This window comes from Leuresthes tenuis, unplaced genomic scaffold, assembly GCF_036924035.1.
Source record: "Leuresthes tenuis unplaced genomic scaffold, fLeuTen1.0.hap1 SCAF_24, whole genome shotgun sequence".
NCBI classification, from domain to species: Eukaryota; Metazoa; Chordata; class Actinopteri; order Atheriniformes; family Atherinopsidae; genus Leuresthes; species Leuresthes tenuis.
Window position 1 is genome coordinate 10515388 of NW_027325378.1, and position 23303 is coordinate 10538690.

A 23303-nucleotide genomic window follows, 5' to 3' on the forward strand; every position below is an offset into this window, starting at 1 on the left:
GAGAAGATGCAAGATGCTGTCATAAAACAGGCTGGTTTGGGCATGAAATTCATGCAAGATGATTGAAAATCATGTTTGGCATAATCTCATTCGGGATGTCAAGAGTAATGCAGTCATAAACTCCTCAAAGAGGCAGCAGAAAATTAAACGTTTATTGAAGTGTTTGTCATTTGGTGTTGTGGGTGGGATTCATTATTCAGCTTTGTGAAGAAAAACTAAGTTACCTTTGCTCACAGTAGCATTGTTGTGTGAAAGAGGGGAGGAATCGTTTCGGTTCCCACACACGTAAAGATGCCGATCATACAGGAAAAGCCGCATCAGTGGTAATGCATGCTTAAAAGGTGAGAAGGAAATGTCTCGTGGGGTTTGAGTTACAAAGGCGGATATTTATCAAGGTCAGGTGGAGGTTGGGAAGATAATATCACTATAGTCTGTAAAGTGGGTGACCTCACTCCATTCGGAATGGCTGAATGCTCACACACGTACACTGGCTGACTTGAACTGTGCAAGATACCATTCTTCTTTCTTCTTCTTTTGCGATCATCAAACCCACAACAAAAGCAAGTAGTTTAATTTCCTCTGCTCCTCATCAGACCTTCAAAGTGCTGGATCCCACCCAAGGGAGATGAGATAACATCCCACTGGCCTGACTACCACCCATCCTCTCACCCCTCTAACTCTCCGCCCAGGGGCTATGACTAGGACAAACTGAGCTGCTTGACCGATCACAAACACACACACGCACTCTGAATTCCCTCCTTCCGCCTGTGTGTCAGTTTCTGTGTGTGTGATGAGCTGTGACTTGGTTTCTCTACGGAGTGGAGCGGCCATGTTAGGGCAGCTGTCTGCAGCTGTTGGCAACAGAGAAGCAAAGTGACAGACCTGTCTGTCACTTTTAGCTGCGATAATTGATTGGCTGATGAGAGCACAGATTATGATAACAGTGATAGTACCAAGATGGGATCATTGCCTTCTGTTTGACTGGTGCTCATATTGTTGTTCTTTAAAAATAATTTGGTGTTTTTTGGTAGGTAAAAGATTGTTTAATTTGCACTGAACAGAGTAAACCACCAGAATCAAAACTGATTTATGACTTGTTTCATCTGGGTTAATTTTGACAATGTATATCTAATATATAAATATAATAGTAAATATATATAGTAATATAATAGTGATAGCACTGACGCTGGCTTGCACTGCAGGACCATCCACACAAGTTACATATGAGCATACCTCTAGCACAGCTGAGCTAAAAACATGCTCAAAATATCATTTTTGACATCAGTGTGTCCAATCCACGAGGTGAGCAACACTCATGAACAATCATAGTCCACTTAACTGAAGACAGAGATTTACCTAACAAGCTGCAAAAGTCACTTTGTCCAGTGTTTAATCAGATCAAGGATAGCAGGAGAAAGGCTTTGCATTTGCATTGCTATGGAATGTCCTTCTGGGGTTTTGACACAAAATGCGAAAGTTGATATCAGCAAGGAAATTTCTATGCAGTTTTTTTTTCCCTAATTAGAGCCTTGAAATTGCAAGTTCTCAAACACAGGTGAATGTAGCAATAGACTGTTTGGATTTTAGATAAGGCTAAGTAGCCATCAGAAACACCTCTGGTGACATGTGCACTTAAATCATGAATGTAAATTGACCACATCGGTATAACACAGATACACAGACTAATATACTCACTTTACATCTGTGTTTTGCTTTTGAGAACATGTTGTTGCAGCAGTGAAACTTGTTCAATAAATTAATTACTGCAACTGTATAACTTAATATCTGTTTGGCAGTTAAAATGGTCTCTGACATGACTTAGTTAGTCTAATTAAAAAGAAGATAAATAAGTTGTCTGCCCATGTGGTTGACTGTTTTTGCCACATAGGTGTAGCCTTATGCGGTTCATCTCTCAGAGGCGGTCCACCGTGGTGAAATTACATTTAATGGACAATAACTGTTGACTCAGCTCATTGCATTTACCAAGCAGCTCTCCCAATTCTGTGTTTAAACAAGTTCCAGGACAAGGCTTTTTGGATCACTTGTATAATGCTAATGCTGTCAGTCAAAAACATTTCCCAAAAATGAAAGCCGAGACCATTTTGAAATACCTCCTCACGTATAATTACTAAAATTGACACCTATATCACTTTTTTTATGTACCATAATACAGTTGCATTATATTTTCAACTCACAATTAAAGGAAACTGGTCAGGTTATGACAACATAAGTAAACTTGAACGCAGTCAATAATTCATGATCCACTTAATACAACCAATAAGTTTGGTTTCATTATTGACACATGAAGTTTTCCTCTTCATTGTAAATGATGAAATAATCATAATACACTTTGTTTTTGGTATTGCCTAAGTTCTGATTTAAATCTCCTCAAGTCTGGATGTGCATTCACTTTCAGTTTTATGATTTGCATGAAATTTCTGTTTAGCAGATGCATAGTTTACATCTTGATTGTCCTGCTGATACAGCTTCTGTTGTAGTTAGCAGCAATAAGATTTGAAAACAAGCAAAGGCTGTTTTTGTTTAAAGAAAAAGACTAGATGCAATATCAATAATCTTTTTGTCTTTTCTTAAAGTCAAATTGTGTTATTGCTTGGCAATTTAGGAAAGGGGACATCTAGTTATATTGCACCATAGCATGATTATGATTTATTTGCTTCAATAGGTTTTGGGAAATACTATATGAAAACACATATAGAATGCCATTAAACTGTTCATCCTTTGAGAAGAGAGTAAGGATCGAAGGTTTTAATGGGAACACAAATTAGATAACGGCACTGAAAGTACTCATACATGAACAGATCATTGACATAAATTAGTAGTTTGACAGCATGTCAAAAGCAGATCAGTGGTATGAATTTAGCATTGATAAAGTATTCGAAGCACTTCGTAAGGGATGGCAGTCCAACAATTCATATTGTACTCAGCTACATGAAAAATAGTCATTTGTGAAAACAGAAACTAAAACAGAGTATACAATTTTCTCACAAGACTTTTTTTAATAGGCATTACAACATTTGGCCAGTCTCCCGCATACTTTTCTCTGTGGGTTCCTGTTCCTGGCACTCTCTTGCTCCATAGAATCAAGGTCAACTAGATAACACTGGCTCCAAGTGTGCATCAGCTCCCTGCAGGAGAGCAAAACATAATCAGAGAAAATAATAGAACCAAGGTTAGTCTTGGGGAAATATTGTCTCTGCTTTAAACAAAACACTTAAGAAAGATCATTTGTCCATATCAACTCCTGGCTCAGATTGTCAGCCAAGTGACCAAAGTACTAAAAAAAGCATGGTAAAGGTATTGCATACTGAAGCTTTTTAAACCCAAGGACATATTTTCACACCTCTTTATTGCAGCACATGTTGCTCCTTGTAGCTGAAAGCAAACAATCAAATTCTGTTCCAGCAGGTCTGCAGCAAAACATCTGTTTTTAATTATTCAACCCCAAATAAATGAACAGGTGCTGTTTTTAACAGCCACCTCTGCATGAGGCGAAACTCTGGGACTTACTTTCAGTTACACAAACAAGAACCACAAGGTTAATGATGGGCATGCGTTGACCTGCTAGTTAACTGGGGTTATGTGCCGGGGGGGGATTGAGGGGGTTGAGGGGTGCAGCACCCCAACTGAGAGGACAAGTGGTCAATAGAGTGGCGCCAAGGCTATGTCTAATCCCACTGTGTGTCGGTGGGGGTGGGGGTGTTAAGCTCCTCTGACAGAAGGCCCTGATGGACCTGCCACTGATCACTGCTGATAATGAGTCAAGCCAGACAGAATTTTACACGCTGTCTCAAACACAACGCCAGTGCGTTAATCAGACCAGCTAATCAGGTCTGAGCTTTTTCAGAAGCAAAACAGAGCTGTATTACTGCTGCCTTAAATCAGCGGAAGCCGAGTTATTTTTGTTGTTGCTTTTCTGGCCTAACAGGTAGGTTATGAGGGTCCTAAAAAAGGCCACTTTGTCTTGACAGAGAAGAGATGTGACATTTTTAACCTTACGCCCTTACATTCCTTTAGGAACAATTAACTGACTGTTTGTCAATGTAGTAGCTTCAGTCTGAGGAGCCTCACCTGCCTATTCTTTGACTTATTCCATCAACTTGGCTGCCATCTTACCAAACTACTAATCAGCTAAGATATACCAGTACAGAAAAGGCAAACAGGTAATTCAATTATTCAACAAAAGGCAGTTTTAACACAGGGCGATTTCCACAAATGAGTTATTTGCAGGACTCAGAAGCATTAATGGAATCACTGAGTTTTGTCATCCATCTTTTGCTGGTTACCACAGTTTGGAGGCTAAGACTAAACTTTGAAAGCATGCATGTATGTGTGGTCAGATTTGTACATCCATCATGTTATGAAGTAATAGCAGAGAGGTAATGAAAGCAGTCTCTGGCATCAGCTGCTAATGTGGAGTTATGCATCTCCACACCAGCATAATGCAGAGGTGGAAAAATACAGCGTATGTTCACATGTCTGAACACCATGGCTAGAAATGACCTGGGCTAATACATGGCATGACAACATGTGAAAAGTCATTATTTACATAAACTCCTATGACATTAAATGGATTTTACTATTAATGAAAGATTGATCCACAAGCTTTGTCTTTGTGTTTTGTGTGATGTTTAAATTCGTCTTTAATTTGGAGTCGCGTCAGATAAACTATCAGTGAAGGAATGCCCTTATGATACAGATGAATAAAAAAAATGCAATATGAGCACCATCATATCGACCGTAAAATCGTATCATGATCAAATTTCACCTGATCAGACTTCCCCCTTTTTTCAGTCGTGTGTGTTGTGTTTATTGCAGAGCTCTTGATTTTAGCCCTCATCGTGGTCTGTGCTTTTTTTCACTGCTAAGAGAGCAGTGCTCTCTGTCATATGCATGTTGGCATCAGGCATGCATGATTGATGATACTATCAATGGTTTAAAGTCTGATTCATTAGGTCAGTGACCACATTTTAGAATTTTGCCCTAAACAGCTTGTTCATAGGTGATTTTAGGTATGTATTCCTAAAGTAATATCTGGTGATATCATGATGAGGTCACAAATCAAGCATTTGCCTTAACTATGACATTATCTGTGTGGTAGCAAGTAGCAACAGGGGAGACATAGGCTCCTCCTTATCCCTAACCCACAATGCTGAAGCACTGCACTTACATCCATAACAATGCACTCGCACAGTTTGAAAAACATCGGACTAATGGTTGTCAAGATAGGCAAAGAGAAGACAGACAGATTATTTGATTTATAAGTGAGATGAAAAGAAACAAGTGTGGTATATGATTTGTTTGCATTGTGTCTGTTTTCTTTGAGCTAAAAAGCTAGCACAGCTCATACTTCAGATATCTGAGGCTGTGTGAAAATGAATCTGCATTACAATTAAATCAATAGTAGATTTAAATTTAAATTGGAAATATTACTTTGTGCGATGAACTGTTCGAGTTTTTTCATTTATTGGCAAAGGCTCATCCAGAACTAAGCGAGAGTTGCATATCCCCGTTTTGTCTGTCTGTACCTTTGGTATGCGAGTCTTTGCATGCGGTCCAACATCTGGACTCTTCCTTGGGCCAAAGATATGAGCCACACTTCAAAGAAAAAGCAAAGACAGAGGTGCACCAGGATGATTTCACTACTGACAGAACCGGCTTCAAGCATCTGGCTCAAACCTTATGATGATCTCCTGTGCTTTATTTGCAGTTGGCCCCTCTCTGTAGAGTTAACGGGGTGGAGTTTGCATGTGTAGGCTGAGAGCAGGGCTAAACAACTCAGTCAGATTTAGTAGATGTTTGAAATATATTTTCAATCAAAAGAAAGAGAGCCCAGGCTTTTCTTGCACTAAAGATGACAGATGATAGGAAACACCTGGAATCTGTGGAATATTCTATAGCAGGCAGGGATAACAAGATTTAGTGGCCAATAGAATCTCAAATGAATACATGGTTTGACAGACATGGAGCATGTGCCACAGTTACCATGGTCATGTTGAGTGTGGCTCATGCTTTACATAAACAGGTCTTCAAATATGCAGCTGGCCAGTGCTGTACTTTGAAGTTGCTGTTAACACAGTCAGCCATGTGGCTGGAGCGCAGTGCAGGGAAAACCTGATGATGATTTAGCACTGCAGTCCTCAGTGGCTGTTTTTGTTTATTGGCGGAAAGATTCCAAAAGTTGTGACTTGTGTATGATTGACTCACCTAGATCTGACAAGTCAGGACTCTTTATGGTTCAAAACTGAGTTATAAAAATAAGCCACTCGGAACAGAGGTAGATAATGGACACCGTGTTACTATCAGTCAGAGGAAGAGAGAAAAAAACTGTGGATATTAATGTGGATCACTGGGTGCAGGTCTGTCAGGCTTAATGAAAACTTCAGCTTATTACTGATTATCTACCTCCTTTTTTTTCTACATGCACAAACACGCCGAGAAACTCTCCTCTGGGAGAGTGAGTGAGTGCAATAAATCTTTGCTTCACTGGCACTGTGAGGTTTTTGGTGAATCTCTGATTAGGCACGAATAGCAATGTCATCAGGGCTAGTTTCATGGTAACTTGATACTTGACAAAAATACTTTGACCTAGAAGCGAGAAAAATGAGCTGTTTATCATACGTGAAATGATGAGATGAAAAAAAAAAGTTTGGCTTCAATACCTGAATAACACTGCCTTGTTCATACTGTGTGTCTGTATGTGTGTGTCATCAAGTAGAGGACACTGGACTCTGATTCTTCATAAGAGAAGAAGGCCCTCTTTGTCTTGATGTCCACAGGATCCGAGCTGCCACATGCTCACATACACACATAGGGATGCTCAAATTAGACCTGGAAGGTCCTCCATTTTACCACCAGAGAGACTCTCTCTGGATAAAACCCTGATTTGTGATACTGCTGGCTATCTGAAAATGCGTTTCACTTTGAAGGACTTCTCTGAACATGTGAGTAACGTTATTGCACTATTCTCAGAAGGCCTGAATTTTCAGTGTGACTTACAGTTGATATTAAAGAGCAAGTCCAGACAGGGTGAAACTCTGCCACCATCAGCAAATAGTTTACATGTATTTGTTTGGGAAGTGAGATAACAAGCGGGTGAGACTGGGCCTTTATTTGTGCACATTCATAGATGTGTGCAAATTGTAGCATGCATGGCCTGTACCAGTTTTGGTATAAGTCTTGAGCTGCTCTTATGAAACAACTTGGCTGGGGGGGGCAAGGTTGAAACCACAACACGGCTTCTTGGTGCAATATGTTCCTGTAACGGTTCTCACATTTAATAGAGCATACTTAGTAGCATTTCAGAATGGCCACCTGTGTGTGCCATTGGACAAGAGCCAGCTGAGTATTTTGTAATTCTGCCATAGGCTCCCAGGATCCCTGAGAGTAGAGAAGAGTCTTATCTCCTTGTGAGCAGGGGAGTCATCTGTCTGTCTTCATACATAGCCTCAATGAGGTGGAAGTTGAGACTGGACATGGGGATTAGTGTTGAAGCAGCTGTTTTAAGATCAAATTTATTTTCCTAGCCATGTGCAGAAAAACATTGCAAAATTTGAAGCAGTTGCAAGTATCAAGATTTTTCTGTTCAGAAGCACAATGATGCACAAATGTAAAAAGCACACATACAAAACAACAACTTCCCCCTGCTGTCAACTTGATGTGGATTGTGTGTGCGTTTGTATTGTGCTTGCTGGATCGTTAGGGACGTGGGGGCGGCGTGTGCATCCGCACTCGGGTAGAGCAGAAAGAGAATGGAGAAGGACAGGGCAGTTGTGCAGAGCAAATGCTTCAAGTGCTGAAATAACACAGGAAGAAGAGACCCTGTTTCCTTTAGACCAGGGAGTTTCCAGTCTCACATGGAAGTCACTGTTAGAAGACTGAAGCGTGTCGAGAATGGTAAATAGTGCATTTATGTTTTTTGAGATGTCTAACGCGTTTGGCACTTTAGTCGACTTTAAATTCAGATTTTGTATGTCTTCTTTTTTTCTTTTTTTTCTTTTTTGACACAGACAAATTTGTCTCTGCCTTTCAGTGTGAGATTTCAGAACCAGCGCTGGATGTTTGCTCAAAGTTGACTTTTGTAACCTTGCTAATTCACACGAGGGGGGATGCTTTCTGGTGATAACCCTGACTGTTTCCGAGTTGTTCAAAATATCAGAAGCTGTGCAAGAGGTCCAGCCTCTTCATGACTATGAGCCAATAGATGTCTCTGTTTTTATGATGTTCTTTGCCTAATTTCATATTGAGTATTATTTTGCACGTATATTTTTGGCATGATATTTTATTAGCTATCTGTGAATAGTCAGAGAGATAACAAACCCATCATTGTCATTTTTGATTATGGTTACTATAAAGTCATCAAAACTCTTCAATTACCAAACAAACCCATCTTTGAAAGGTCATCTGGGGATTGTGCCAACAGGATTAGAGGAGGAATGCATCCGAGGAGGGAGCGGCACTGGGATGTGGTAGCAATGAATGGGAATAGATGACTGGGGGATTTTGGTGTAATGTCATTTAGGCTATGGAAGACAAAGGATGATGGTCTGTCCACAGACAGCATACAGACCAGTTGATTGACAGGGGCTTTAGTCTTTAGAGTTGTGTAGAACTGCAGTGGTGCTGAGTTTTATCAAATGTGTTTGTTTTAATCAGGTCCAGCTTTGTCTATGTGGTTTACACAACTGTATTTCTAAAGAGGTAGCAACAACAGTCTTGGTTTAATGATTAGCTCGGGGACACAAAAAAATTTATATTTCACTGGAATGGGAATCTTATCTCTTTTTATTTTTATTCAAATGTTGTGTCACAATGAGGAAAGTTAAGGAGCAGCATAAATAGATTTAAAGCACTCTGTTGTGCTTATGTGTTTGCCATGTAAATCAGGCCAAGTAATTACAGGCAGCGATACTTCTGCTCCCCAGAGCTCGAGCTAATTTAGCAATCTTAAGTGGAAAGCCACGCTCACAACACTGGACTTTCATTTGAGGCCATACGAGTCACCACCTCTACTCTTATATTTAGATTCTTTCACAACAGAAAAGACACTATAGAATGAACACACAAAACCTGTTTCTCTGGTTACCTGTTTGGCCCTGCTCTGTTTGAGTGCATAAAAGATGTTGTGTGAATATATGCTTTTGTACTCATACACAGGCAGTGGCTGTTGGTCTAGATAAATATATCCACATATGAGCTGGGATTGGCTGTAGCATTCGTTAACTGTCTCTAATATAATACAGCCAAAAGGTGAAAAAAGGCCACTGCAAAGATGTCAAGCAAATGTCCCCCATTTAAAGTGTAAAGTAGGCCATGTTCGGAGAAAGTTATTAGGGCACTAGTTATGTTGATTATATAAGAAAGTAGGTACCAATCAGCTGGCTTTGTGTGGACTGGCTGCAGGTGCAGTGCATGACGATCTGGCAGCTTTTGAGGCTATGTCTATACTTAAATCTCCATAAGTGTAACTGCAGGTTCCTGATGAGGACTGCCATTATTCTTAACAATCGTAATTTACTTTAATCGCTCCAGCTCTGCTCCTCATTTCAGCCTGTTTGTCAGGAACCAAGACGGGGGCAGCTTGATATAATGAAATCCATCTTACTTTATGAAGTCCTGCAACATTGTGCCTTCACTTTGACAAAGCGTCGTAAGAGTCAAGGCAGGTGACACGTTGAACTGAGAAACATTTATTCTGTTACAAAATGCTCAGTAAATGGGAATGGAGTTGGATGCTGGCAGTGATGACATTGTATGTCACATGTAAGAGCACTGACCTGTTAAGTTTGAACGTTATGCAGACACACAGATCTGAGCTTTCTTCCTTATGACAGCCGACTGTTTTTCAAGCCACTGTTGCATAAATGTTTGTAGGATGTCCTGGGTTTGGGTCAGATTTTCTGGAACAATGGCCTGACTCACTCATGCACGCACTCAGTCTCTCTTTGTATCCCTCGTTTTTACTCACTGTCAAGCAGACTCACACACACTAATGCACAGCCAGAACATAATTTAACTGCTTTCACTCTGAAGTCTCTTTTCTCCACAGCCATGGTTGTTTCCCTAATCATTCCTTGCCCACATTGTGCTAATCTTGACACCCATTTGATCTTCCAAGTGTAAAGGTCAAAAAAATTTATGACTAAGGACTTGATAACTTGAGGAACAGGTTTGCTGCAACAGAGTGTTTTCATCTGTAAGCGACGCATGAGAATTTAGATGAGGCACTGAGTTATATCCAGACCTGCTCTAATGTACGCTAATCATGGTGACTATTCGACGCAGGCCTATAATAACAGCCCGCTGGCACTGGCTGCAGCTCTCAAAAGACAACCAACCATCGCTGGAGTCTACATTTTCTGATTTCTTTGAAACATTCAAGCTTCATATTCTGAACACGTCCCATCCCAAGGGGCTCTTTTCATGACTTTATAACTTGTCATATTCCTGTATATAAGCTAATGTCGGTCTCTCAGTTTCACATTCATCATAGCTGTCAGATCAATGTGGTGTGCAGAGGGAGCTGCTCCTGAAGGAGTAGAATCACAGGCTACGCTGTTTTGACTGAAGTGTGGGAAATCACTTGTGTGGAATGCACTGTAGGTGCGAACGGGTTGAAGCAGGTTTTACAGTGCTAATCAGCGGTTGGCCTGCGGGTTTCACATCTGGACCTTAAAGCACGAAGGGGTTAGCTGAGGAAGGAGTGTCTTTGGTGCAGCATTTTTTTTGGTAATATCATATTCTAGCCACCGTCAAGTTGATGATCTATGCATGCATGCAAGAGAAACAGTAGGGCGAAGCGAGAAAGAGATGTTTATCCGATCATCATTTGTCAGATGTGGTTTAACTTAATTACCCCTTTCCATAAGACGGTGGAAGGTCTCATTTGCAATTTCCTCCACCTTCATGTTCTACTTTAACTATCGTTTGCTCCAGTGCAATTCAACTTCATATTGTAACATGTTCCTGAATTTTGGAAGAATTTTTAAAATAACAGCTTTAACTTGCAAGAAAATGCCATTTGAAAACGATAGATGGCATATTTTATCTTTTTATTTTATTTTTTTAATCAGGGAGTTGGCCACTAGAGTCCCAGAATATACTCACCACAGTGAGTTCTCCATTGGGTGGTGAGCATATTTAAAAAAAAAAATCTAATTACAATAAATGTAGCCTGAAGTTTGTCATTTAGTTATTAGTGTCCTGGAACAAAATGGTTTTAAGGTGATTTCTCAAGCTAATAATATTGATTTTAATTTTTTTGCTCTAAGCTCTCCTCTTCATGCCTTTTGGCTACATCCATCTTGTACAAACAATCAATGGGATTGATTTCTCAAGTGGCCATTTTAGGAAGTTGCCCTGAATTTCCACACAAAGCAGTGTGTAAGAGGTAATAAAATAAGAGGTATCATAAAGCTACATTACTTAAACTGCACTCTTGGTTTAAAGGACTAGTTTCTATAGATTACTCTCAACCATTTTTCTGACTTTGAAAAGATGGCAGTGACAGTAACTTTAACAGACATACTCTGACTGACATGAAGCTGAACATGTGCTGCCGGAAAAAGTTTGCTTTGCTTAGTTTACCTTTCCATAAACACATGAAGCAGGAACAATATAAAGCCTAACTCTTTCTGAGGAACAAAGCGTTTTTTGCCTAATGCTCCCTTTTCTACCTAAAATACTATATTGATATTAAACTTGTTGTACAGCTTAATTTATCTGACAGTGAATCTGGGCAAAATTGTCATAAACTGAAATAGTTATTTGTTGTAGATGTCCTGATATGTTTTTAATGTTTTTGATGTTTTTTATTTACTTAATTCAATTGATGTACATATATCAGCCATATTGTCCAGCAATTTTTTTTCCTCTCACAAAAAAACAACTAACCGCAACATGTTAGTTGAGTGAACTGCTATAGAACTTAAAGTCAGAGTGTGTATTCTTCTTCTTTAGCCACTGGAGTGCTTCAGAAAATATCAGATTACATTGCCAAAACATTCTGACATAATTACTACGTACAGGTGACAGAGGAACTCCGTACTCCCAAGAGTAAGACAGTAGCGTATGAGAGGATAAAACAGCCGTGTGGGAGGGCTGGTTGGTCCCACCATTATCGAATAAGCTCATAAATCATTCAGTGTTTAGATTAAATTTCCAACACATGTCTGGTTTCAGGTGACATGTTAACTCCATGTGACCTCTCTGTTTTAAAAGGTGACTATGAACGTGCATTAAAAAATAAAAGGGCACATTTTCGGTCATTAAATTTTATCCCTGAATGCGGCAGCCTAAACTTTTTTTAAATGGAATTACAAAAGTTGAGTGACAGCTCAGCAGTTTTGCCTCTTCGCTGTGAAGCTGCATCAGATAAATGCCTGGATGCAGAGTACCGTAAGTAAATCATTGTGATGAATTTAGAAGATCTGTCGTTTAAAAAGGATATAGTGTTATGTCAGTTCTAATTTTAAGTTCCTTTTCAAGTCAATAAAATCTGCTGTTAGATTGTGTTGAAGATACCTTCACATTTCCCTTCTGCCTCTTTCTTCTTTTCTTTGGTCTGCTTTTGATATTGATTTTTTTCCCGTGGTATCTATGTTTTGCTTGATGACCATCTCTTTTTCCATCTCAAGCCCTCACTGGCATTTCTTAGCCATGTGCTTTTTGTTTTCTCCTCTTTCCTCTGTCCTCTCATCAGTTTTTACAGGGCATGCTCGCCTCCCTTCACTCTGAGCTTGACATTCAGAGGTATTTGATGAAAATCCAATTGCCCCACAGAGTTAGTTGGCCTTTTATCTTATCTGCATCGTGCCGTCGTGTGTGTCAGTGTGTGTGGCTTAATTTGCACTCTCACCAGCACCTGCTGTGTGAATGTGTTCCCAACCCTTGTGCCACCATGCCTCTCAGTGTTTGCCTTGTGTGCCCCTGCCAGCCTGCCTTGGCTGCCAGGCTAAATCAGTTCTGGCTGTAAAAGCTTACGGAAATGTCAACTTTGTTTCACATAAAACGTTTATATTCAGGTATTTGTCTCTTTGTGTGCAAGTGTGAGAGAAAGGCTGCATGTGCACGTGTGAAATTAGCTTTAGCCGCATTAGATCTACAGCACCTAATAGGTTCAAGAGAAGAAGAGCATTTCATAAAGCGCCCTGTGTTTGCTGTCCCCTTACTTTGTGTCCTGCCTTGCCTCTGAGGGGGCAGATCACCTTACAGCACAGCACAACAGCTCAAAGACTCTGTAGTTATATCACACATCCTGTTGTGTTATTGTAGCAGCAGCTTGAGGACGCCACGTTATGCAGATTAGATTACAGGGAAGAGAGTTGATCAAGTTTTGATATATATAAAAAAAAGTTCATGATCTTTTAACAGTGTTTTAAAGGAATCTTTTTTATTTTGGACACACATTGTAGGTTTCTGAAGGACCTCTTTCAATGTGTGTCCTTTACTATCTTTAAACCATAACATGTTAGTGCATGTAACATTTTAAACTAGATTCCTGTAGTACTGTTAGAAACTTCTGGATGATTTATCACCTGTGAGTTGAGTGATGTGCAGGTGGGACAGCACAGTGAAGCAGTTTGATGTGTGGGCATGAATCAGTAACACTTTTTTTACACATTTTCATGCTTGCAGTCCTTTGGTTTATTTTGTTGCTGTGGAGGAGTCGACGTCAAAGATTCTTTAATCTTGCTTGGCAAAGAATGTATGTGACTTGTAACACACAGTCAAAGTGGCAGTTTTCCCACTTTACCTACTGCATGATATTGCAAAGATAATGTAAGACACGAAGTGTAAAATTATGTGCACAACATGTTCATGGTCTCACCCCTCACTTTATTGTTTCCATATTCCTCCCCCTCCAGAGCAGAAGCCCAAAGCACGGCCCCAGCCCGCAGCCCAGTGTCGGCGACCAGGTCGACCACCTATCCCTGGCTTCCTTGGATTCGCTGGACGCCATGTCTGAGGCAGAAGCACCCACAGCCTTTACCCGTGGCAGCCGGGTTCGTGCCAGCCTGCCTGTTGTGCGATCAACCAACCAGACAAAGGACCGCTCACTAGGTATGCTGTGTATGAGGGAAGCAGTTTACAACCCTGTGCAGCTGTGTGAAATGTCAGTGCAAATTATTTAAACTCTATAGTTCGTCCAAAATAGTTCAAAGACAACATATCAAATGTTAAAAGTAGGAGTGTTGTGGTATACTGGTATTGACAGTAATCATGACTGAAATAAAATAATGGAATATCAAAATTGCATTTATAAATTTACCATATATGGTAATATTACTGTTTGATCTTAGCTAATAAAGCCAAAGTCTTACTGGATTCAGATTGGCTTAAAGTTCCTACCTCCCAGAGTGTTATTCGGTTGCCTAAGACACTGAAAACGGAAAAGTAAAGATGAATTAGCGTGATAGCAATATATTTGATTTTAGGTTTTCTGGTGATATCGCAAGACAATATTATCATGAATGCTTTTGGCCACAATAATGCAGTAATCATGTTGTAAAAATCAGATATCTTTACAAAGCTAACTAAACTGGAAAGTGTTTACTTTTTCTTTTTTTTTCTTTTTCAATATATACTTTGAATTTGATGACATCAACATGTTCCAAAAATGTTGGGCAGGTTTACCTCTGTGTTGTACAACCTCTTCTTTTAAGAACTCTGTCTTAAAAGAACTTGAGGAGGCCATTAGTTTCTGAAAGTTAAAAACGTTTCCAGTTGCTCAGAGGTTCAGAGACATCTTTGTACTGATTTCTATTTCTCATTGCACACAATGTCTCCGTTGTATGAAAGGTCTTGATTGCACTTTTTGTCACTCAAAATCCCTAAACCAGAAACAGAAAACTTTATATCTGCTCTATAAAGTAATTATATCTTCAGTATGCTATATCTTGCATAATGTATTGACTCACAAATATATATATGGCCTCCTCAAAAGTTATTATTATTACATAGCCTTATTATAGCCATGTATAATGTAGTTTGTACACTCCCAAGCAACTAATGAAAACAAGGCTGGTGCACATTTCTTATGAAGCAAAAGAGTTTGCTTCAAATTCACTCAATAATAAGTCTTGTTCCTCAGTCCATCCACCTCAATCTTTTGTTCTGCATTCCTCTCTTTCCTCAGCTCACAGCTTTGTTTTAATTAGAATGAATTTCTTCTGCGGTGAAAGATAGGAGAAACCATCCACAGAACACTATGGCATCCTGTTATTGACAGGACTATAAATGGGTCTTCTTATCAACACATACCGGGCTTAATTTGCATACATACACAGAAATGCTGTAAGTTGTGCAGAATTAGGTTGTTGCAATAGTGCAAAAAGTTTTAAACTCGGGGGGGGAAAAAAGTGTGCTGCCTGTTTTTTAACAGGATGGCCTTGAAGCTTAGATCACAACTTAAGATGCTATTGTCTACCAGATGAAAAAAAAAGTCTTATGAGGGGCATACCTTATGACCAAAATATGTAAAAAAAAAAAAAAAAAAAGAATAAATAAATAACGCAAAAACACAAAAAGAATGCTTTACAACAATTCTACGTGCGTGGACATACACATAAACGTGCACACATACACACACCAACTCTATCAGCCTCCCTCCCTCCATCAAAAACATCAGGACAAAGCATTGGGACAGTGGGGGGCTATGGTGTGATGAAGGGGAGGAGAAAAAAGGGGGCACCACTTTACAGCAGTGTCCCTCCCACTGTCTCTCGCACACTTGCATACACGCAGACGCACAGGCACATGCTTCACTAAGTCCCTACGGACATTTGGGGCTTCCTTGTATCTTCTGCTCGTGCTGCAAGAGTTAGTAGTGAGCATCATAAGACCCAGCAGAAAATCCTTAAAACCTGTTAATGTGAGTATCTGATTCATTCTAGAGTGTTGCATCAATTGCGCTGTATTTAATAGCATTGGTTTGTGGCTCGGATACAGTGTTTTGCTCTATATTTGTTGCTACCTAAACTTTGTGATCGTTAAAGCCGACACAGAAGGATATTTTTCATGACTGTGTTTAGTTTCAGGTTTTGTGTGTTACTGGAGAAATGCAGAAAACTTAATTAGCACACTGTGCCCATTTGGTTACAAAACCCAGTGGCCATTTGTTTCCAGTCCTCAGCAAAGCCAGGCGCTCAGGAATGTAATACGATTCCATGTTATAACCTACCCATTAAAATTTCTCGTAGCAAAGCTGACGAAATGCTTGCTTGATCAAAGTCACATAGTCATTAATCTAATTTACTCTAGTAGCTAAAATCTGGATGAAAACTATCTAACTGTTTCCATAACAGATCTCAAGGGAAGGATAAAGTCATTCTGCAAATGGGCACTTTGTTAAGCTATTACTACACAGGAACCCAGACAGACCAGAGAGAGCTATGGATAGACTCAGCAATTTTATTTCCTGGATTTGCCCTCTCTGTGTCTCACTCTGTCTCGTGGAGCATGTAGAATCTTGTATAATATTTCACTAACATCTGGGAGCTTTTACTGGCTTAGTCTTTTTTTTTTTTACACCAAGTAAAACCATGCCTCCTTCCCTTAAACTGAGCTATTTTCAGTGCACAAATGTGAGAGAGACAGAAATTGATCTCAACTTTTGTCTCTGAAGTTAATGAACTGTGACTTTTCTGGATGATTTGAACTATAGGATCGAACAAATATAACCTATATGATCATTTCATTAGGTGCTATTGTTGCCACAGGTTTGAAACAATGAATCAGAGCCTGGAAATAGAAATGTGTGTTTTTTTCTCTCTCTCTCTCTCTCTCCCTTTCGGGCACTGTTTATACAACTGCAGCGTAGGCGTGTTCATAAATTTTGTGGGAGAGACATCTGTTTTTCTAAAACACGGTACAGATGCCACACCCAGGGTTCAGAGGTTCATGCTTTGGTCTTTTTGATGCGCAACTTTTACTGTTCCACCCTGAGCACATAGCTCTGCTTTTGCCCTCTCCTCCTGTCCCGATTGACTGGATTAGTATCAAGTAATTTGTTCCTTTTTCCCTTGTACCACAGCATGATGTTTTCTAGCATTGACCATAGTTGAGTGACAGGTTTAGAGCAATGCTGTTTGCCTTGAAAATATGCCTCTAAAAGATCGTGTGGCAGTGTTTATTGATGCAGTTTTTTTTTATGCTCTTTTTGCCACTGTTCAGGTCAGGACTCATAACACAGATAATAATGATTTTATAATCCACAAAATTTAACTGCACAGAGCATAAGTTAAGCTCAAACTATATCATGGAGTATCCATCTAATGAGAAAATCAAGAGATGGGTGTTTTCTCTGTGTTTCAGATACAACAGTTGTACAGATGATACATGAGATTAAGCTGAGTATATCCAAGTATAACCCAAGGAGTTCATTGCCATACATGCAATGTTTATTTTTCACTGTGCAGCCATTACAAGGACTTACAGTTTTTGGCAGCTACCTCACTGTTTTTTCATGGAGAAAGAATTATATCAGTTAATTTGATTTTTACTGAGATCATATGTCGGTAGTGATTTGAGGTTCACCTAAACTGCACTATGCATGCATTTTTGCTTCCATTTTAGACTTTTCTGCTCTTGTATTAATCCAGGTAAGTCTAGACGTAGCAAAATAAATGTTGACTTTTTTTTTTCCAGTTACTAACATTTGATGTATTTTCTGTCCTCTCCCTATCTGAATGATTTTAGAACATAATTGCTTTCAGCAGACCGCAACGCAAGCCAGGCTGCATTATTTCAGTTTTTAGAAATTTAATTAAATTGACTTCAATTCAATAATATTTTATTATTTTTAAATCAACAGAGATCGCCACATGTGGTTTGGGGTGTTGTTTTTGTAGCTTGTCAATGGTTTAGCTGATGATGTAACACACAGTGTCAGCAGGTCACACGCAAAGTGCACAAACAACCTTCCTGTCGGCATGATTTCACATCAAAGCAGATGTACAAAAGTACAATATGATCAGAGCTGCTGCAACAAACTGCAACTAGCGTGGTTCCATGCTAGGACTGGGAAAAATAGGGGGAAAAAAACAATGAAAAACAAACATTGCAGTTACAATCTAGGAGAGAAATGACTCATGCAAACTGTGGAAATCACATCTGTCACTGGGAAGATTTGAAAAGAGTTTCCTTCAGGCTAATCACTGCTTTTCTGTTTTTAGGTGTACTGTATCTGCAGTACGGCGACGAGACCAAACAGATCCGCATGCCCAATGAGATCACCAGCATTGACACAATCAGAGCTCTGTTTGTTAGTGCCTTCCCGCAGCAGCTTAACATGAAGATGTTAGAGTCACCCAGCGTTGCTGTCTACGTCAAAGACGACATGAGGAATATGTACTACGAACTTTCTGATGTCAGGTAAATATGTATGTTTGCATGTAATAAACACAAAAGGGGACATGGAATCTGTGTTGAACTAAATTCATTAACGGGTTATCTACGGTTCCCAAGAGTTTCCGGTCTCTTTTCCAAGCCAGAGATCCATCTGTCCAGGTTGTACTAGATTCGATCAGTACTGCTCACTAACCCAGCCAACCCTTAATAAACAGTCACAGCAGAGCATCTAACCTGCTGTGTCCCTCCGTCAGATCCAACATAACATCTGATCTCTGTGTCCATAGCTCTCCATGAACAGGAAATCTCACTTCCTTTTCACTCTATGTAAAAAAGAGAAAAGTCATCTGGAGTTGAAGCTGTATGGCAACATGTTTCTGATATACTTGAACAAACTGAGAAACATGTGGGCTTTGTCTGTTGACACTTGTAAGAGTATAAGTCACTTAGCACTGTGTTGTGTGTAATGTCTCATTTATAAGAACACAAACCCAGATAGTAGCTCACAGCTATTTTTCTTGCTCCTTGTGTTGTTGCTTCCTGAGTTGGTATTCATCTTCATATTTTATCAATAACACTGTAGATTATATGTGCTGAGACAATTTAAATTTTAAAAAAAGCACCACTCTTCAAATTATATGAGACTTTGCCCCTTTGTCTGCAGAGTTCCTGCTCAAGTGAGTGTGTACTTTGTCACTAATTCTTTATCGGGGCTGTAAAAAATTGTCTCGTGGTGCGTTTATGTCGGTGTCCAGGGTGCAGCACCTTAGTGAGAGTCCAATTAGCAAAAGTAGAAGCAGATCGTCTTACCATTTATTTAGTGAGAGTGCGATTAGCAAAAGTAGAAGCAGATTGTCTTACCATTTATGTAGTGTCTCAACAAACTGTAAGTGGGTTTTTCTAACCGTTTAGAGTTTAAGGAAATGTCACATGACAGAGAACCGTCAGAGTATGTATCAGGATATTTGCCCTTGGCTGGGGTATTAAAGAGATCAAGACTGAGACAGGATCGTCCGCTTTCTGATGGTGATATCTGGGCTGCCGTCTTACCACAGAAAGTCTCCTCCTCTTACAGGAATATCACAGACCACTCTTGCCTGAAGGTGTACCACAAAGACCCAGCACAGGCATTCAACCATGGACCCCGACCTGCCAACGGTGATACCAGGGTGAGTACTTCACTGCCACTTGCACAACAGTGAACATTTTCTCAGTAACAGCAGAAGCTGTGGGGAGCCGACGAGATTTGTTCCTGTTAAAATACTAAGCCCAGCCTCCAGTTCTTCTCATTCTTACATCCTGTTTGCATTTGAGGGAAGGAATGTCTCCCTGCCTCTTGTTAATCTGTTAAGAGGGGGGGTCCTCTATTGTTCTCCTGGGGGCCTGCATTTGGGCTTCCCTTACATGGTCTGCTGCAACTTGTTTAAGGGACAATTCAGAGCAATTCTTCGGACTATTTCCCTCTGTCATTCTTTCCCCAATATAAGCTCTAATCTCTTTCTCTCGTTCGGAGTCCGCTGTGTTTATTTCCTGCTGATGTAACAAAACTAAAACCCAAAGAGCCCTTTCCTCGAATGTTTCTCCTCAAATCCTTCTCTAATCCGACTTACCCTTTGTCTAACCTTGCTGCTCTTCTTTGCCTGTGACAGATTTAGCGTGGGTATTGCAGCATAATGGTGATACTGCAAATACTACCTTAACCATAGCTGTAAACCTGCTGCCAAACACAAACATGACTGTATGTGTCGCTCAAGTGAAGATGATGATTGATGAAAGTGATAATGGTTCAAGGAGTCTTCCTTCAGAAAGCACGATAAGTTTGAGTTGCAGCAGAAAACAGCAGAAAAAAAGAAAAACCCCAATGAAAGAAAGATCCAATTGAAAAAGTGAGAATGGATTTTAATTGTGCAAACTGTTTAACTGGAATGGAATCAGGAAAAAGAAAAAAACAAGTCAACATCAGACTTCTTAAGTAAACATTGTGAAATTGTTGGCATGAAGTAAGTGCTGCAGAAGACTAGCTCTGTCACTGTTTAACCAAGTAGCAACTGACACAGACACAAAGACTGGACATGGCTGTGGAGTATGGAGGTTAAATGTAGAGGCTGCAGAAAGAAATTAGTTTGTTGACATTTGTTGTATTGACTAATGTTTCTCTAACTTAAACCTGTTGGTATGTCCCTTCCATACAAATATATTGACAACCGTTAACAGACACACTTACATTGTAGACTTCTGCTGAAAGCAGTGTTTATTCTTGGCAGCTGAAAAGACCCGTCTGCAGATTTTGTGTATGTTTTGTCTTCCTCTTAAATGATTCTCAGGAGAGACAATTAAATGTTTCCTGTTTTGTTTTTTTCCCCAATATTATTTGGGGGGGGCAAAATCCTTTAAATAAATACAGCTGCAGGCAGCAGTGAGGGGGCCCAGAAGTTCAGGAGATTATTGTCTCCACAGCAACCTGATATGATTAAGTAAAAAATATGACTGTGAGCGCTCATATGACCCTTTTCAGTGGTGTAATGAGGCAGTTTGTATTTGGAAAAAAAACAAAGAAAGGTATGCTGAATCCATACAACTGGTTTAGAGATAGCACACAATACATTGGCCAAGATGTGACCTCACTTCCTGTTTGACAGCGTCACAGACAGCTTTGATTTGATGTCATAGGCAAACAGAATCAGGGGACAGTCCCTAATCACCACAGTCCAGTGGCTGCTATTGTGGGTAGACATTGTAGGTGCCTACGCAGCTTAACCCTTGCTCCCCAGCGGACAGAAACCTAGATAATGAGCAACAGTTCAAACACTTTTTCAGTGGAGGTACACACTCTATAGCCATACAGGGGAGGACACTCTATAGCTTGATCTTCTCGTCTTAAAGGAATGCCAGCTTTCAGATCTGTTTCCACAATCACTTTTACTATTACTATAACTATGGTTATCAGAGCAGTTTTGTTGTGTATCAGTATCGTACATGTTGTGGACAGATGTATGGTGCGCTGTGAATGTTTAGTAACTTGATGAGCTGCAGAATGGCAGGCAGTTTCTTGCATGTTTAATGACCATCTTTTATGTTTAATGAGATGAAAATTGGCCAGATATTTTTGAAATATTGTTTGTATGAACTAGATTTAGCCTGGCCCAAAGCAGGGCCTTGTCCCAGCAGACTAGTCGTCGATAGTGGATGTCATATGTTGTGTTATGTACACATAACTGACATATTTTGTAAACAGCGGTTTGATCACTGGCACGCCTCTCTTCTATTATCCTTAATGCAGTTCAATTTTTGGTGTTTCAATAAAAAAAAACTTAAATTTGTTTCACATTTGCTCACAGTTATCATAACCAGCTCGCTCCTGTCACCTCTGTCATCACCGATACTATTAAGCAGTCATGTCCCTGCGTCGTAGCACACTCTGCCAGTCTAGCTCTTTCAATGTTTGCACACTTCTGCGTTAATATCACAGCACAGCTCTTTATCTGTTTAGCTTGGCGCGCTCTGAGTTTCTGCAGTTTGTGAATCAGTTTGGAAACCCTATCCATCGCTGACACAGCAAGAGATCGAGGCAACTTTGTGCACAAAAAACCAGACAGGCTGCCCCTATTATTGGAGGCTTAAGACCACAGTGGAAAAATAAGTCTGCGTGTCGAACGCACACAGATGTTCTCAACATGGCTTCACATTTGTCTGATATGGTTGCTCATGTGCTTATTTTTCAAGCCTTTACTCTTTTGTTTCAAAGCAAAGATATGTTGCTTGTTGTGAAACAGAATCTGTCTATTTGAAGGATATTTTGGTTGCTATTTCAGAGGTAAAACGCACAACACTTCTTAAATTGAAAAAGCGCTAAATTCCAGAAATAAATTCTGTCTTTCTTTTAAGTTTAGGCACCTTAGACGGTGGAGATTATATGGGTTTGATGATGGTATAGCACTATGCTTTTCCAGAGTCCTGTATTTTGCTGCCATATTTGCAGGCTGTGTGAAGTTTTACAGCAAACAAGTTTCTCTTTTTCATTTTGTTATTCCAGCCAAGCACCAGCCCTTTGTCACTGTACACTGTGAGCAACTGTTGTTTTCCATTTCATGCAAGCACACACGATTTGGCACATGGAAGAGTCACACCCACTGTATTGTTCTCTTCTCTCTGATCATCAGTCTTGCTGCTCTGAAATGAATATACTAAGACAACGCTGAAAAAACGCTTTTACCTGAAAGTTTGAAGAACTTTGCATTAGAGTTTTTGACTTGACTGACTTCTAGGTGTAACCTGTGAGTCATACCTTGAAGAAACAATAGCTTGTTTGTTTGAGTAGAATCGAAAGTACTCAGGAAGGAAAATGGATTGGATTCAGCCCAGCATGTAACACCCTCCAGTGTTGTAATACGCAGCATATCACTCATCCTGGGGTTTTATCAGTGTTTATACTTTAGATTTCAGTTTTATATTTTGTTCAGTGTAAAGATTATTCTATCAGGGAAAGAAAATCTTTGTTGATTTTACTGTAGGATTTATGTATGATTGACTTGATAATGTTTTCTGGGAACAACAATGCCTCTGTGTGTCTTGAATTGAGCAACGGTGCAACTTCACATTAGTATAACACAGAATGTATTATGTATCTACTCAAAACATTTGTATTCTTACTTTATGGAAGCTGTCGAAATGAGTATAAAGAAAGTAATGCAAAGATAAGACAAAATTAACCATGGAAAACTGTGAAAAAACTGTTCATTCGCAGTCATGGTGAAAAACCATAGCAGGTAGCTCAACACATTAACCCAGAGGTCTTTTTGCATGTGCTGTCTACCTGTTTGTTTTCCACTTACAGTCTGAGAATCATATTTTCTATTATCATTGGAAGCAACTCCACTTATTTTGCATGATCCCGAAATGGCCCCTATAGCTGGTTGCACTTAAGATCAGTGTCAAAT

General features: G+C 39.8%; 1 protein-coding gene across 4 annotated transcripts in view; it reads left to right on the top strand.

Annotated features, from left to right (window-relative positions):
• The window catches only part of LOC140284923 (sickle tail protein homolog), a 113330-nt gene that overhangs the window by 70662 nt on the left and 19365 nt on the right, over nucleotides 1-23303 (top strand). For 3 of the 4 annotated variants that reach the window (XM_072378957.1, XM_072378958.1, XM_072378956.1), the window contains exons 3-5: nucleotides 13884-14079; nucleotides 18192-18390; nucleotides 19442-19535. In XM_072378957.1, coding sequence (XP_072235058.1) covers nucleotides 13884-14079; nucleotides 18192-18390; nucleotides 19442-19535 — 489 coding nt within the window. Of the gene's footprint in view, nucleotides 1-12718; nucleotides 12800-13883; nucleotides 14080-18191; nucleotides 18391-19441; nucleotides 19536-23303 lie in introns of all 4 variants that reach the window. The other variant, XM_072378955.1, reaches the window with a different exon arrangement.